Source organism: Rattus norvegicus, chromosome 1 (assembly GCF_021556685.1).
Source record: "Rattus norvegicus strain SHRSP/BbbUtx chromosome 1, alternate assembly SHRSP_T2T, whole genome shotgun sequence".
Lineage (NCBI taxonomy): Eukaryota > Metazoa > Chordata > Mammalia > Rodentia > Muridae > Rattus > Rattus norvegicus.
Genome location: NC_141534.1, coordinates 198,305,115 through 198,319,374, shown reverse-complemented (window position 1 = coordinate 198,319,374; position 14,260 = coordinate 198,305,115). Strand labels below are relative to the sequence as shown.

At 45.6% G+C, this 14,260-nt stretch overlaps 1 protein-coding gene across 17 annotated transcripts in view; it reads right to left on the bottom strand.

Annotated features, from left to right (window-relative positions):
- Btbd16 (BTB domain containing 16) overlaps positions 1–14,260 on the bottom strand; it is a 54,219-nt gene that overhangs the window by 13,323 nt on the left and 26,636 nt on the right. For 14 of the 17 annotated variants that reach the window (XR_015630648.1, XR_015630654.1, XR_015630662.1 and 11 more), the window contains 1 exon segment: positions 4,839–4,958. The exons of the other annotated variants lie outside the window; for them this stretch is intronic. Coding sequence is in view for 7 of the 14 variants with exons in the window: in XM_087572385.1 (XP_087428511.1) it covers positions 4,839–4,958 (120 nt within the window). In the remaining 7 variants the exon portion in view is untranslated. 17 annotated transcript variants of the gene reach the window in all.

The following is a 14,260-nucleotide window of genomic DNA, read 5'->3' as shown; positions in this document are numbered from 1 at the left end:
ACATGGGGTAAATAGCACAGGTCCTCAGGGTCCAACAGTGTCACTGCTGTTCAGTTCCTCTTGCCAGGGGCTTCATGGGTCACTCTCCTTAACTCAAGTCCGGGACATGTGTGTGTCACCTCGATGCGCTATGGTTAGGATTCTGGCCTAAAGCCTTTGTGGGGTAAATAGCAGGTGTAATGTCATATCTGTAAATGAGATGCACAGCAAGGACCTCTACCAACCTTACCTTACCTATGGTTTATCCACCCTTCCGCCATCTAAGCTCTAGGAAGAGTGGGATCTGTGTCTGCTTTGCTTGCCTCTTGTCCCTACAAGGCCTTGTGTAGTCCAGGGCACTTTGTCTTATAATGTGTTGGGTGGGTTAACCAGCATGACCCGGCTTCTGCCAACCTTCCTTCTGTCCATCCACCCACGGTGCGTGTAGTGGGGAGGCCAGTGTTGTAGGTCCTGCTACATGGTGGGTTTGTGTGAGTGCCTCTCTGTCCAATGTTCCATTTGCTGTTGCCAGGTTCTTCTAGCAAGCTGAGCCCTATCAGCCACACTGCAAGACCCAGTCTGGTAGCTTTCTAATAGTGAAGACAGGTCTTGGCAAATGCCCAAAAGGGGAAAAGGGGCAAGATTCAGTCACTCGAATCCTGTTTAATGACAGCCACAGCATTTCTTTTGAAGGACCTCCTATGTCCAGGCTCCTCATGGGTCTTCCAATGCTCTAGGACATTGTAAGGTATCTTGCTGCTTTGCCATATTCTGAAAGCCAAGAAGGTTCTTGCAGGAGTAGAGAGCTGAGAAAGACTCAGACCCACGGTACTGGGCCAGGCAGGGAGCATGGAAACTGGGTTCTAGAAAACCTTTGTCCCAGAATATGCCACCCCACCCTCAGCATAGGGTCCAGGGAGCTGTTCTAAGACAGAAGAGCTTAATGTTTCATGCTGGATCTGTACACAGGCATATTCATTGTGAAAATTTTCTCAAAGTCTGTGTTCTTCCACATACATATTCTACGGTTTCCTTCTAAAAACACTTTAGGGCTGGAGAGATGACCCAGTAGGTAAGGGCCCCTGGGTGCTCTTCCAGAGGACATGAATTTGATTCTCAGCACCCACATGATAGCTTACAACTTCCTTTTTAAACTCCAGTCCTAGGGAATCCCATGCCCTCTTCTGTGGGCACTATATGCATGCAGTATGCTTACATACATGCAGACAAAACACCCATACATAGATAAGTAGATAGACAGACAAGATAAATGTTTTGTTTTGTTTTGTTTTGTTTTGTTTTGTTTTGTTGTTGTTGCTTTGTCTTTTTCGAGACTGGATTTCTCTGCTTAGCCCTAGCTATTCTGAAACTCACTCGGGAGATCAGGCTGGCCTCAAAGTCACAGAGATCCACCTGCCCCTGCGTCCTGAGTGCTGGGACTAAAGGCGTGTGCTACCACCACGCAGCAATAAATAATATTTGAAGAGGACTTTCAAGTTCCCTGCTTTGACCCTTCCCCAGTCAATGGGTTTTTTACCAGGTTAGTTTTTGTCAACTTGATACAAACTAGATGTGCCCAGAAGCCTTGTCTCCATAGACTGGCCTGTAGGTACATCTATGGGGTGTTTTCTTGATTAACAGTTGATGTGGGAACACCCAGGACACTGTGCGCGGTGGTATAAGAAAGTGGACTGGGCAAATTCGTAAGCAGCACTCTTGCATGGTCTCTGAGTGGCTTCCTTCTATAGGCTATAATCTAAAATCAGCCTTTCCCTCTCCAAGGTGTTTTTGTTGTTGTTGTTGGTGGTGGTGGTGTTTGTTTGTTTTAAATCACAGCAGCAGAGAAGTAATTCTCAGCCTGTAGCAGCTTTCCCAACCTCTTCAGTAAGCAGAACAGAATGGGAACTTTTCCCCAGTGGAGGGAAGCCTCGGCTGCGTTCACATGTTCTTTCCTGTAAGGAGGCATCCAGATTAATTCTGGACAGCCTGTTTACTTTTCTAAAATAACCACTAGGAAGGAACTGCTGTAAGGTGCCAAGGTGTGTGTGTGTGCTTCTGTCTGCTCATGTGCAGGTGTATGTATACGTGTGTATGTGCGCGCATGTGTGTGTTGCCTCGTGTGTGTATGTGTTCACATGTGTGTTTATGTGGGAGCACAAGGCTCCCTTCCTGCACCTGTTGGCGATGCTCCAAAAACACCTGGCTGAATCAGGAAACCTCATCGGTGTATCGGGCACATGGTACATGTTCAGAAGAATTTGGTGAGTGACTGAAACGTTTTGTGAAAGTCCGTGAGAGCTCAGACATGAATATCTACATTTGCTTCTAGCCGCTCTTAGGACAAGGCTGGAACAGGTGAAGAGGGAGCTACGTGACTGTCTCGCATGGTTATTATTGTTGGGCTCCTTCAGGATGCCCTGCCAGCCAGACTCCCACAGCTGTAGCTCCGCCTCCCCCATGGAGGGCTGCAAACCCCTTGCTCTCCGGTGGTTATGCAGCCTGTCTCGCTGTTGCCCCATTCTGACCATCTCACATCAGAGATCCCCATGTGCGGTCCTCAGTGTCCACGCCATCTCTTCTCAACAAGATGGCTTGAGATTACTGTTGTTCAGTGATGATGCTGTCATCATTGCTTAGGCTGGACCAGTGAGAGGAAAGAAGGCCCGTGAGCCTGCCAGCTCCATGAAGCCCAGCCATGGTGGAGGGCTCCACACATCAACTCCCTGCTAGCACACTTTCTTCACGCGCCAACCACAGCTATGATGAGTCACATGGCAACTCCCTGCCTATCTCCCTGAGTTGAGGCAGGAGCTGACCTGCAGCAACTTTCCTGGTGGGCATGACTCACTGGAAAGTGTCTCTGGGATATTAAAAGAGGGAGGGCGTGGAGCTAAAACATTTGGGCTCAAAGAAAATTATATAGAAACAAAGCACAGTGCACACAACCCTGCCGCCAGGAAAGCTTTCCCCAAATAACAAGACAAGAAAAAGGCAGGCTTTGTAGTTAACGCTGAGCACAGGCGTTCCAGGAACAGGTGAGATGTCTCAAAACAATACAGATGAAACTTGGCTCAAACTGGTCAATTTGCTCATGAATATGTTAAGACGTACTTATCTGCTAAGTTCTTATGTGCAGAGAACATGCCTCCTCATCCCAAGAGTCCCCGATGCCTTATTTCTGTAGGAACATGGACCAAAGTTGAAAGCAAGGTTGCCCAGGGCTTCCTTGCTAGGGCAGAGCCTTTACAGCCACTTGGGATAGTCTCTGGCTACAGGGTCACAACACTCGTCCACCGTCTTGGATGATACGTTTTACATTTAATATAGAAGTGCTATCTATGGTTTGCTCTTGAATAACCCCCTAGGCGCAGGTGTTAGACTTGGTCATTAGGGATGGAGAAACCTTGGGTTTTGGGCTTAGTGGGAGGAAATGAGGTCTCTAATGTGTGCTATAGGAAGGGGTATTGGGACCCCAACCCTTTCTCTCTTTTTGTTTCTGTTTACCACCAAGCGAGCAGCATTGCTCCCACCGTGATGTTCTGTGTCTACACAGGCCCAGTGATAATGGAGCCAGTCAAGCACACACCGAAACCATTGCAGCTAAACCAGAATAAACGTCAGTGGGCAAAGTGCTCGCCATGCAAGCATGAGGGCCTGAGTTTGGGTCCCTGGGATACACGAGAAGGTAGGCACAGTAGTAGCATGTGTGTCTGTGACTCAGTGCTCCTGAGGTGACACAGGACGGACACAGAGACAGGAGAATCTCCAGAAGCTTGAAGGCCAGCTAACATATTGCACCTAGCAGCAAGCAAGAGACTCTGTCTCAAACATGGTGGAAAGCGCAGACTATCACCCAAGGCTGGCCTCCTCGTGTGTGCTGTGGCACCCTTATCCCTGCACTCACACAGAAGTCTGTGCAGGCACACACACTCTCCACACGCACCACATCATACACACCATGCATATACACATGTATGTCACACACTATATATATCCCACATACACTACATATATGTGCACACACACAGACATACATACACACAGAGACAGACAGACACACACAGAGAGAGAGAGAGAGAGAGAGAGAGAGAGAGAGAGAGAGAGAGAGAAGAATGAACAAGAGACTTTCAATGCTGTACAGATAATCAGGGGTAATGAATGAAAAGCATTCTCAGGAGAGTGCAGTAAGACAAACATAAGAGGTACTCAGTATTATCAATCAAATTATTATTTTTTTTGAATGTTGAGGTATATTAATTTCAGATCACTTAAGTTTAGAGAAAATAAGAAATAGACTCATGCTAGGAACCTTGCCCATTCAAAGGCTTTCCACTTTCCCAGAAATCCTAGAATTTTATATGCTACCTAAAAACCCATAAATGAAACATCCAACCCCATGTTTTAAGGTCAGTGTGGCACGGTTATTTCCCTGAGCAAAAGTTATTACCTTCTGCATCGTGGCTGTTACTGACCACGCTAGTTCCCGGAAGCTTGCAGTTACCTCCTAGAGAAACAACTGTGTGCTAGCGACTCTTCTAAGTGGTTTGAAGTTTTCTATAGTCCCAGTCGCCCTACGCTCTCCAGATGATGCTGACGAAAATTGCATTGCTGACATTGTTTTCCTCTATTTTATTTTCCTATTTTAAGCAAAGTAGACAGCTACGGGGATGATTTGGGGAGTGAAGGCGCTCGCCGTCAAACCTGACAACCCATGTTTGATCTCAAGGATTCACATGGCGGAAGGAGAGAACTGATTTTCCGACCTCCGGGTGCATTTGGCGGCACCGAACCCGTACAGTAAGTATTTAATTAAAACAATTTACATGTACATGTTATCGATCAACACTGAGGTGTGTTACCTGCTAAAAAATGCCAGCATGGTCTCGTGGATTGGGAGTGTCTGCACCTTGCCGTTCATCTGCAGGTAAACCCACATGAGCAAGGTTTTCAGGAGATGGAACTCGCTGAAGGTAAATAACCTGGCCGGAAGGACAGAGGGAGAGCTGTTAGGATTAGGAAGGAAAAACCGTGTGTAAGAAAAAAGGCAGAAGTGAGTCTGGTCACGAGACAAAGCCAGCCTGAGTCTGAGTGACCTCAGATAGTCAGACACCGAGTAACTCCTTCAGGACGAATCAACTCAGCTCTGAGGGAGACCTCGGAACTGGATGCTGGGTCCTGAGCTTCTTGGCCACCTGCCACACCATTACCGCCATTACTGAAGTGATGGGCTCATTCAGCGAGCTCTCGAGATGCGCTCTCTGGGTTCCCAAGTCATTCTGGTTTTTATCTGTAATTCGTGGCAGGAGCCCGTGATGTTGAGATAGCTGTACCTTGCTTCCATAGCTGTTGGGGCTGGTCCTGGACTTACGTTTATTTAACATTTCAATTAGTGTTCATTGTGGTGCTCTGCATTCATTTTTATTTTAAATCATTGCACATGGATACACTTATCTTAATAAGTTAGGTTTCTCAGTCAGCCATCATCCCTTCATGCCTGCTAAATTTTTACAGCCCAAGTGTCTCTTACCATTGGCCTCACTGGACCTCGGCCTGGCTAGAGGCTGAGATGAATAATTTATTTCAGGTCACACAGTTCTGGGCTCGGTTCCAGGCATGGGTCAGGAACCTCTGGGGTGCGACTGGGATCACTCAGCAAGGGTAGCCACTTCTCAGAACGGCAGTGATGAGGACCAGAGGACGGGAGTCATCTCGTGAGTTTCCAACTGATGTTGCAACTGTTTCAAAGCACCTTAAGGTCACACAAATTCATCATGGTTCTGGGGGTCAGAAGTACAAGATGGAGTGCACTGGGCTCCGATCGTAGTGTGAACAGGATCAGTTACTGTCTTTAGGGAGAACCTTTTCCTTATCTTTCATGGCACCTAGAAAGCACTGTTATTCCTTGGCTTTTGGCCCTTTCTTTAGCTGAGGCAGCAATGCAGCATCTTCTGATCCCTTCTGTCCCTGACGCTTCTTCTGCACATGGAAAAGTCCCTTCCAGGGATCCTGGGTATACCCCAGCGAGCCTCACATTTTGAAGTCAGCTAATTAGCAGTCTTCATTCCACTTACAACCCCAACTCCCCTTTGTCGTGTACTCTGACAGAGTCACAGGTTCTAGAGTTTCTGTGGGCATCTTGGGAACCATCACTGTGTGGGCCACACGCAGGTAAAGTGCTTAGGATGATACTCAGCACGTGATGATGTGCTGGTCTTACTCAAAGAGGTAGGGATGGCTCCTGGCTCCAGAAACCAAGCTGTGGCCACAGCAGCAAGGGCATCTCCTCAAGAACCCACTGTGCCATCTGGTATGGTGACACAGCCTTTAATGCCAGCACCAGGAAGACAGAGGCAGACGGATCTCTGCGACTTTCAGATCGGCCTGCTCTACATAGCGAGTTCCAGGACAGCCAGAGCAACATAGTGAGACCCTGTCTCAAAACAAACAAACGAATAAACAAAAACAAAAAAAACAACAAAAAAAGACGTTCACTGTGTCCAAAGCCACCTCAACCCTCTCTCTTCTCCAATAGTTTCTGCTGGCTGGATTCTCAAAAGACCTGTTTCAACACTTCTTAAACTCACTGATACTTCTGTAACAGTACCTGGTTATAAAGTATGTCATGGCTTCTTTATTCCCCACCCTATGGGTTATTGTAGGTGAAAGTCAAACTAAATCACGTCTCTGGAGAACAATGCAAGGGCAACCCTCCCACCTATCATACTATTTCTGGACACAATGTAATTCTTTCATTTCTTTCATTTGTTTCCAGGCTACCTACAGATGCCTTGTCTTGAGTCTGGCCAGACAGAACCAAGCTGGTCACTGTCTGGTCCAACAAAGAGACTGATGCCACGTCCCCATAGACCAGTGGTTCTCAACCTTTCTAATGCTGTGACGTTTGGCACAGTTCTTCATATTGAGTTGATCTCCAACCATGAATGTTTTCACTACTTCATAACTGTCATTTTGCTGCTGTTGTGAACTGTAGTGTAAGCATCTGATATACAGGACATCTGATATATAACCCTCGTGAAAGAAGTCATGACCCACCGGTTGAGAACTGCCTCCATAGAAACTTTAGGTCAACTGGGTCAGGGACGCTATGTGACTTCTAGAGCAGACGCTGTCTTTGTGGACTTCAAGTCTAGAAAGTTTACTGAGATTTTACCAAGGAGGTAACAAGAGGGATGGCTCTGTCACACAGGTTCTGGCTTTTATAGAGGCATTTGCTGAAGTTAAGGTTTAGGGCAGCATCAGTCTCTGGAGGCATCTGCAGGTGTATCTGACCTGCAGCCTGTGTGCCTCATGGACCCCCAGGAGAGTGATGGGTGCAGCCAATATGGAATCATAAAGTTATTGAAAGCATTGTGAGGTTTTTAAAATAACTTTATTGCACGGCCCTTAAACCTCAACATTATAGATGGCAATATTATCTCAGTGTCAAAGGTGAGATGTGGCTGGTTTGGCCCCACTGCAGGAAGCAACCACAAGGAGAGCATTCAAACCCACTTTAATTAATCCAAGAGTTTTCGAGGCTTCAGTGAGACGGAACTTAGCCTCCCACCCTGTGCTGTGCATGCTTCCTGGTATTTGCTCACAGCCAACTTAATGTAACTTAACTGACGCTTGTTCTCGAGGACAAAAATCATTGTCTTGCATAAGACACTGTCCCTTTATTTTATTTTCAAGGAAAATGCTGTACAGAAACAATAAACCTCCTTTCTCAATGCTCCCCGTGGAGAAGGCCATGCCCACATGGAGGGGCCATGAACAAGGCCATCCATTGCTGTGCTGTTTGTCATGGCAAAAAAAAAAAAAAACTAAATAAAATAAAAGGCTTTTAGAAGAGACATGAAAAGAGATGGTTGTGGAACCCTGCCCAGCACTTAGAATTAGAAAATCTGATTAAATACATCAGCAAGGCCTGGGACAGAGCATGAGGCTGGGCCTCAGTGAGTAGGCTGGGGTACCTTCCTTCCATCATAAAGATGCTGGTTTGCAAGACAGGTATGCAGAGGGAGCTCACTCCCATGATCAGGCTGTCTAGGAGCTCCTAGCAGCCAGTCCCTGGTTTTGAGGAATGGGATAACACTGGGGAAGAGATGGCTTTGATGCTTTAGGTTTTGTTGTTTGTTTTGTTTTGTTTGACTTTTGTTTATTTGTTTTTTATTTTGTTTTGTTTTTGAGAGCCTTCTCACTATGTAGTTCTGCCTGGTCTGGAGCTTACTCTGTAGATGAGACCCCCTTCAAACACACAGAGATCCGCTTGCCTCTGCTTCCCGAGTGCTGAGATTAAAGGCGTGGGTGTCACCTGCTCCTGGTCTAATGTTTTCTAATATTCACTCTCTTCTGTCACTGTTTCTCCCTCTCTGTCTCCGTCTCTCTCTCCTTTTTCATGACAGGGTTTCCCTGTCTGTCCTGGAATTTGCTCTGTAGACCAGACTGGCCCCAAACCTGGAGATTCACCTGCCTCTGCCTCACCAAGTACTGGATTAAAGGTGTGAGCCACCACCACCTGGCAATTTATTCCTTAACTTATGGCAAAGTGTTACTATTACTACATTTAGAGCAGTAAATGTATTGTGTTCTGTATAAGGACTTTTATGGTCAAATCAGCTAGAGAAAGGGCTTGGCAGGTAAAGGTGCTTGTCAGCAACCCTGATGACCTAAGTCCAATCCTGCGGACCCATAGTGGAAGGAGAGAGCTGATTCCCACAGGTTGTGTACACACACACACACACACACACACACACACACACACACACACACAGATACACACAAACAGACATGCACACACACACACATACAGACACACTCACACACACACATACACAGACACACACACGCACAGACACACACACACACTAAATATAACACAAACTTTTAATGGTTTTAGTGCAAACCACTAAGATTAGCATTCTTAATTGCTCTTGATCATCAGTAAGGAAACAGGTCTCACAGGTACTGGAGTCCGGTGCTGGCCTTGGCTCAGAGGGCATTCTCACCTGGAGTCAAATCAGCTCACCTACCGTCTGGGAGAGAGCAAGCACCACTTTGATAATTTCCTGTGATCTCACAGGTGAAGAGTGTGGGCACGCTGAGTTGCTGTGGGGATGAGCCCTCTGGATAACACACTCAGAGTGTCATGTTTGACAAGTGCTCAATAATTGGTAGGCATAGTTTTCATTTGCCAGAGAAGGACCAGCTTCAGAAATTCCATGTGGAACAGCTCAGTATCACTACTGTCAGAGTGTGGGACAGGTGTGACAAGAATAACAGAGGTGTCTTCTTTTTCTTTATTCTAAATATGCACGTGGTGTGTGTATGTCTGTGGGTGTGTGTATATGTGCATGAGTGTGTATGTATGTGAATATGTGTGTGTATATGTGTGTATGTATGTGTGTGAGTGTGTGTATGTGTATATGCATGTATGTATATATGTGCATGAGTGTGTATATGTGTATAAGTGTGTATATATTGTGTGAATGTATGTATATATATTTATATGTATATATGTATGTGTGTATATATGTGTGTATATGTGTATAAGTGTGTATATATTGTGTGAGTATATATATATGTGTGTGTATGTATATGTGTGTGTATGTGTGTGTATATGTGTATAAGTGTGTATATATTGTGTGAGTGTATGTATATATATTTATATGTATATACATGTGTGTATATGTGTGTGAGTGTGTATGTGTGTGTATATGTGTATAAGTGTGTATATATTGTGTGAGTGTATGTATATATATTTATATGTATATATGTATGTGTGTATATATGTGTGTATATGTGTATAAGTGTATATATATTGTGTGAGTATATATATGTGTGTGTATGTATATGTGTGTGTATGTGTGTGTATATGTGTATAAGTGTGTATATATTGTGTGAGTGTATGTATATATATTTATATGTATATACATGTGTGTATATGTGTGTGAGTGTGTATGTGTGTGTATATGTGTATAATGTGTATATATTGTGTGAGTGTATGTATATATATTTATATGTATATATGTATGTGTGTATATATGTGTGTATATGTGTATAAGTGTATATATTGTGTGAGTATATATATGTGTGTGTATGTATATGTGTGTATGTGTGTGTATATGTGTATAAGTGTGTATATATTGTGTGAGTGTATGTATATATATTTATATGTATATACATGTGTGTGTGAGTGTGTGTATATGTGTGTGAGTGTGTATGTGTGTGTATATGTGTATAAGTGTGTATATATTGTGTGAGTATATATATGTATGTGTGTATGTATATGTGTGTGTGTATTTGTGTGTAAGTATGTGTGTATACATTCCATGGTATATATAAGTACAAGGGCACGTATGTTCTGACCTGTACTTGGAGATCAGAGAACAGTTTTGGGGACACAGCTTTCACTTTACACTTTGTTGAGTTTAACACCTCGCTTGTTTCTGCTGCACCTTGTACCCAGGCCAGCCCTTGAGCACATCGGCCTCCATGGCCCATCTCATAGAAGAAATGCTGGAGTTACCGATCTGCACTACCAAACCCAGCTTTTCACTTGGGTTCTGGGAGGGAACAATGGTCACCAGACTTGCACAGCAAACACGATCTACCTTCTAAGCAATCTCCCAGGTGTCCTTTGTTTCGGGAATTTCTGAGCTTCCCTGAGTCACAGACAGGAGACAGAGGGACTGGGGCCCCTGTTGTGCAGATGGGAACTGGATAGTTGTTGGGGCTTGGCTTCCAGGAATGCAGAACTCAGAATGAGGTTTTTGTAAATTGGAGTTATGAGAACAGGGTCACCTAGTGGTGACCTCTACAAGGAAAATGAACTGAGAACCACAGTCTAGGTAAACAGATTAAGCCTGAGGCCCAGGAGGTCAGGAAAACTGTATATTTGCATATGGTTTGACTCTAGGTTGTTTACAAGATGGAAAGTGAAACCCAAAGAAGAGGAGGCCAAGCTCAACTGACTTTCAGAGAGAGAGAGCGAGCGCGCTGGACAACCCAGACGGTCAAGGGACAGTGGGTGGCTGTGAGATTTACTGAGAGGGGCCCAGGAATGTTCCATCTCTGGCCTTAAGGTTGGTTACTTCCATGTTTCCTGCTCTGGCCTCACACAACCTCTCAGATCTGGTTGACCTATTTCTGGGAGGCCTTGCTTACTTGATGAATAGGAAAGGTGCCATGTTGGAGGCAAGTGTGGGGCCAGGAGCCAGCAGAGGCCCTTCCTACATCCTGATGTACTGTAGTGTCGGGTTTGGGGCAACGAAAGGGTGACCACGCAGTTCAGGACCTGGCAAAAAGTGCATGGTTCCTGGAGGAGGAGTTCCCTCTTGATTAGATGTGGAAAAATGGTACCAACCTTTCTCAACAGATGCCCTGACAGGAGTCCCTCTAGCCTGGTTACATCTATTCTCTCATTGTATGTGTGTGTGTGTGTGTGTGTGTGTGTGTGTGTGTGTGTGTGTGTGTGTAGATCACACATATCTATGTGATCATGTACATGCACATGTGTGCAGAAGCCAGAAGTTGACATTAAGTATCGTCCTCAACCACTCTCCACCTCATTTTCTGAGAGGTTCTCTTACTGGCCTGGTGCCACTGATTGAACTAGGCTGAATGACCCGTGGGCTCCTGGGATCCATCTGACTCCACCGTCCCAGCATGGGATAGCAGATAGGAGTTGCCTTGAAGTCAGTGGCTACTGAAGATCGAGACCAATCTAAGAGGCTATGGGGAGTCTGGACTGCCTGAGTCTTTGTCTACCTCAGGCTGCGTGACTGAGGGTGCAGGTCCTTGGCCTATCTGCACAGGTGCCTCCTGCAGAGAGCCAGAAGGATAGGACCCAGTTTCCACCCGGTGTCTGCCAGGCTGGCATGTCTAGACACTCGACACGTAATGCTCTGGAACTGACTGCTGAGCATGTTGTCGGGCCTGTGCCATCACTAATGTTCTGCCTGTGGTCAGATGTTTTTTTCCCTCTTTTTCAGGGAAATGTTGCCAGTGCTGGACAGCTCAGCCTCTCCAGGGGAGGGACAGATGGTGTTATGTAATGTCTAAGGACCCCATGTTTACACGTTCTTCAGTTCCTGACCTTTACTCTGCTACAGGGTGGAGGGTGATGGGTACAAGAGTGGGGAAAACATAGGGAGCCAGAGTGACTGGGGCTCACAGTGCACGATGCTCTGGAACTGACTTCTGGGGTCTTCTTAGATAATGGGGTCCCTCAACACCAGGACTCTGCCTTGCCTCCCTCCTGCCTCTGTTAATGTGAACATGTTGGGTGCTGCTTGGTAAGTTTAAGTTGTGGGGTAGGTTAAGATCCAGCATGGAGCAAGTCTCTCAAGAGTGTGTGTGTGTCTCCTCCATTGTTGGTGGGATTGCAGACTGGTACAACCATTCTGAAAATCAGTCTGGAGGTTCCTCAGAAAATTGGACATTGAACTGCCTGAGGATCCAGCTATACCTCTCTTGGGCATATACCCAAAAGATGCCCCAACATATAAAAAAGACACGTGCTCCACTATGTTCATCGCAGCCTTATTTATAAAAGCCAGAAGCTGGAAAGAACCCAGATGCCCTTCAACAGAGGAATGGATACAGAAAATGTGGTACATCTACACAATGGAATATTACTCAGCTATCAAAAACAATGACTTTATGAAATTCGTAGGCAAATGGTTGGAACTGGAAAATATCATCCTGAGTGAGGTAACCCAATCACAGAAAAACACACATGGTATGCACTCATTGATAAGTGGCCATTAGCCCAAATGCTTGAATTACCCTAGATGCCTAGAACAAATGAAACTCAAGACGGATGATCAAAATGTGAATGCTTCACTCCTTCTTTAAAAGGGGAACAAGAATACCCTTGGCAGGGAATAGAGAGGCAAAGATTAAAACAGACACAGAAGGAACACCCATTCAGAGCCTGCCCCACATGTGGCCCATACATATACAGCCATCCAATTAGACAAGATGGATGAAGCAAAGAAGTGCAGGCCGACAGGAGCCAGATGTAGATCGCTCCTGAGAGACACAGCCAGAATACAGCAAATACAGAGGCAAATGCCAGCAGCAAACCACTGAACTGAGAACCGGACCCCTGTTGAAGGAATCAGAGAAAGAACTGGAAGAGCTTGAAGGGGCTTGAGACCCCTTATGAACAACAATGCCAAGCAACCAGAGCTTCCAGGGACTAAGCCACTACCTAAGGACTATACATGGACTGACCCTGGACTCTGATCTCATAGGTAGCAATGAATATTCTAGTAAGATCACCAATGGAAGGGGAAGCCCTGGGTCCTGCTAAGACTGAACCCCCAGTGAACGTGATTGTTGGGGGGAGGGCGGCAATGGGGGGAGGATGGGGAGGGGAACACCCATAAAGAAGGGGAGGGGGAGGGGTTAGGGGGATGTTTGCCTGGAAACTGGGAAAGGGAATAACACTCGAAATGTAAATAAGAAATACTCAAGTTAAGTTAATAAAAAAAAGTGTGTGTGTGTGTGTCTGTGTGTGTGTGTCTATGTCTGTGTGTGTGTCTGTGTGTGTGTGTGTGTGTGTGTGTGTGTGTGTGTGTGTGTGTGTGGTTATAGGGTGGGAGCTAGGTTCTTGTACAGGTTAGGCACCCACACCCAGACACACACACACTCAGAAACACACATATACATACACACAGACATAAACACACCCATTCACACATACACACCCATTCATACACACACACACACACAAACACATACACACACAGACATATATACACACAGAGACATACACACACACAGACACACACTCAGACAGACAGACACACACAGACATAGAGACATACACACATACAGACATACACACACCCCCAGACACATACACACAGACATACATACACAAAGAAACATACGCACACACAGACACACACTCAGATAGACACACACAGACTCAGACACACACAGACATACACACACACAGATATATACACATAGACATACATACACAAACATACACACACACAGACACACCCAGACACACACACACAGATATATACACATAGACATACATACACAAAGAAACATACACACACACAGACACACCCAGACACACACAGACACACACACGCGCGCGCGCGCGCGCGCACACACACACACACACACACACACACACACACACCTCTGAACTGGAGTAAGCTATGTTCAAGCGTTCCTTCATCCCAAATGCCAGCACTGATGGTTTCCTAAGAAAGACATGTTTAAAAAAAAATACAGTGACCTAGGCAGGTCTGAA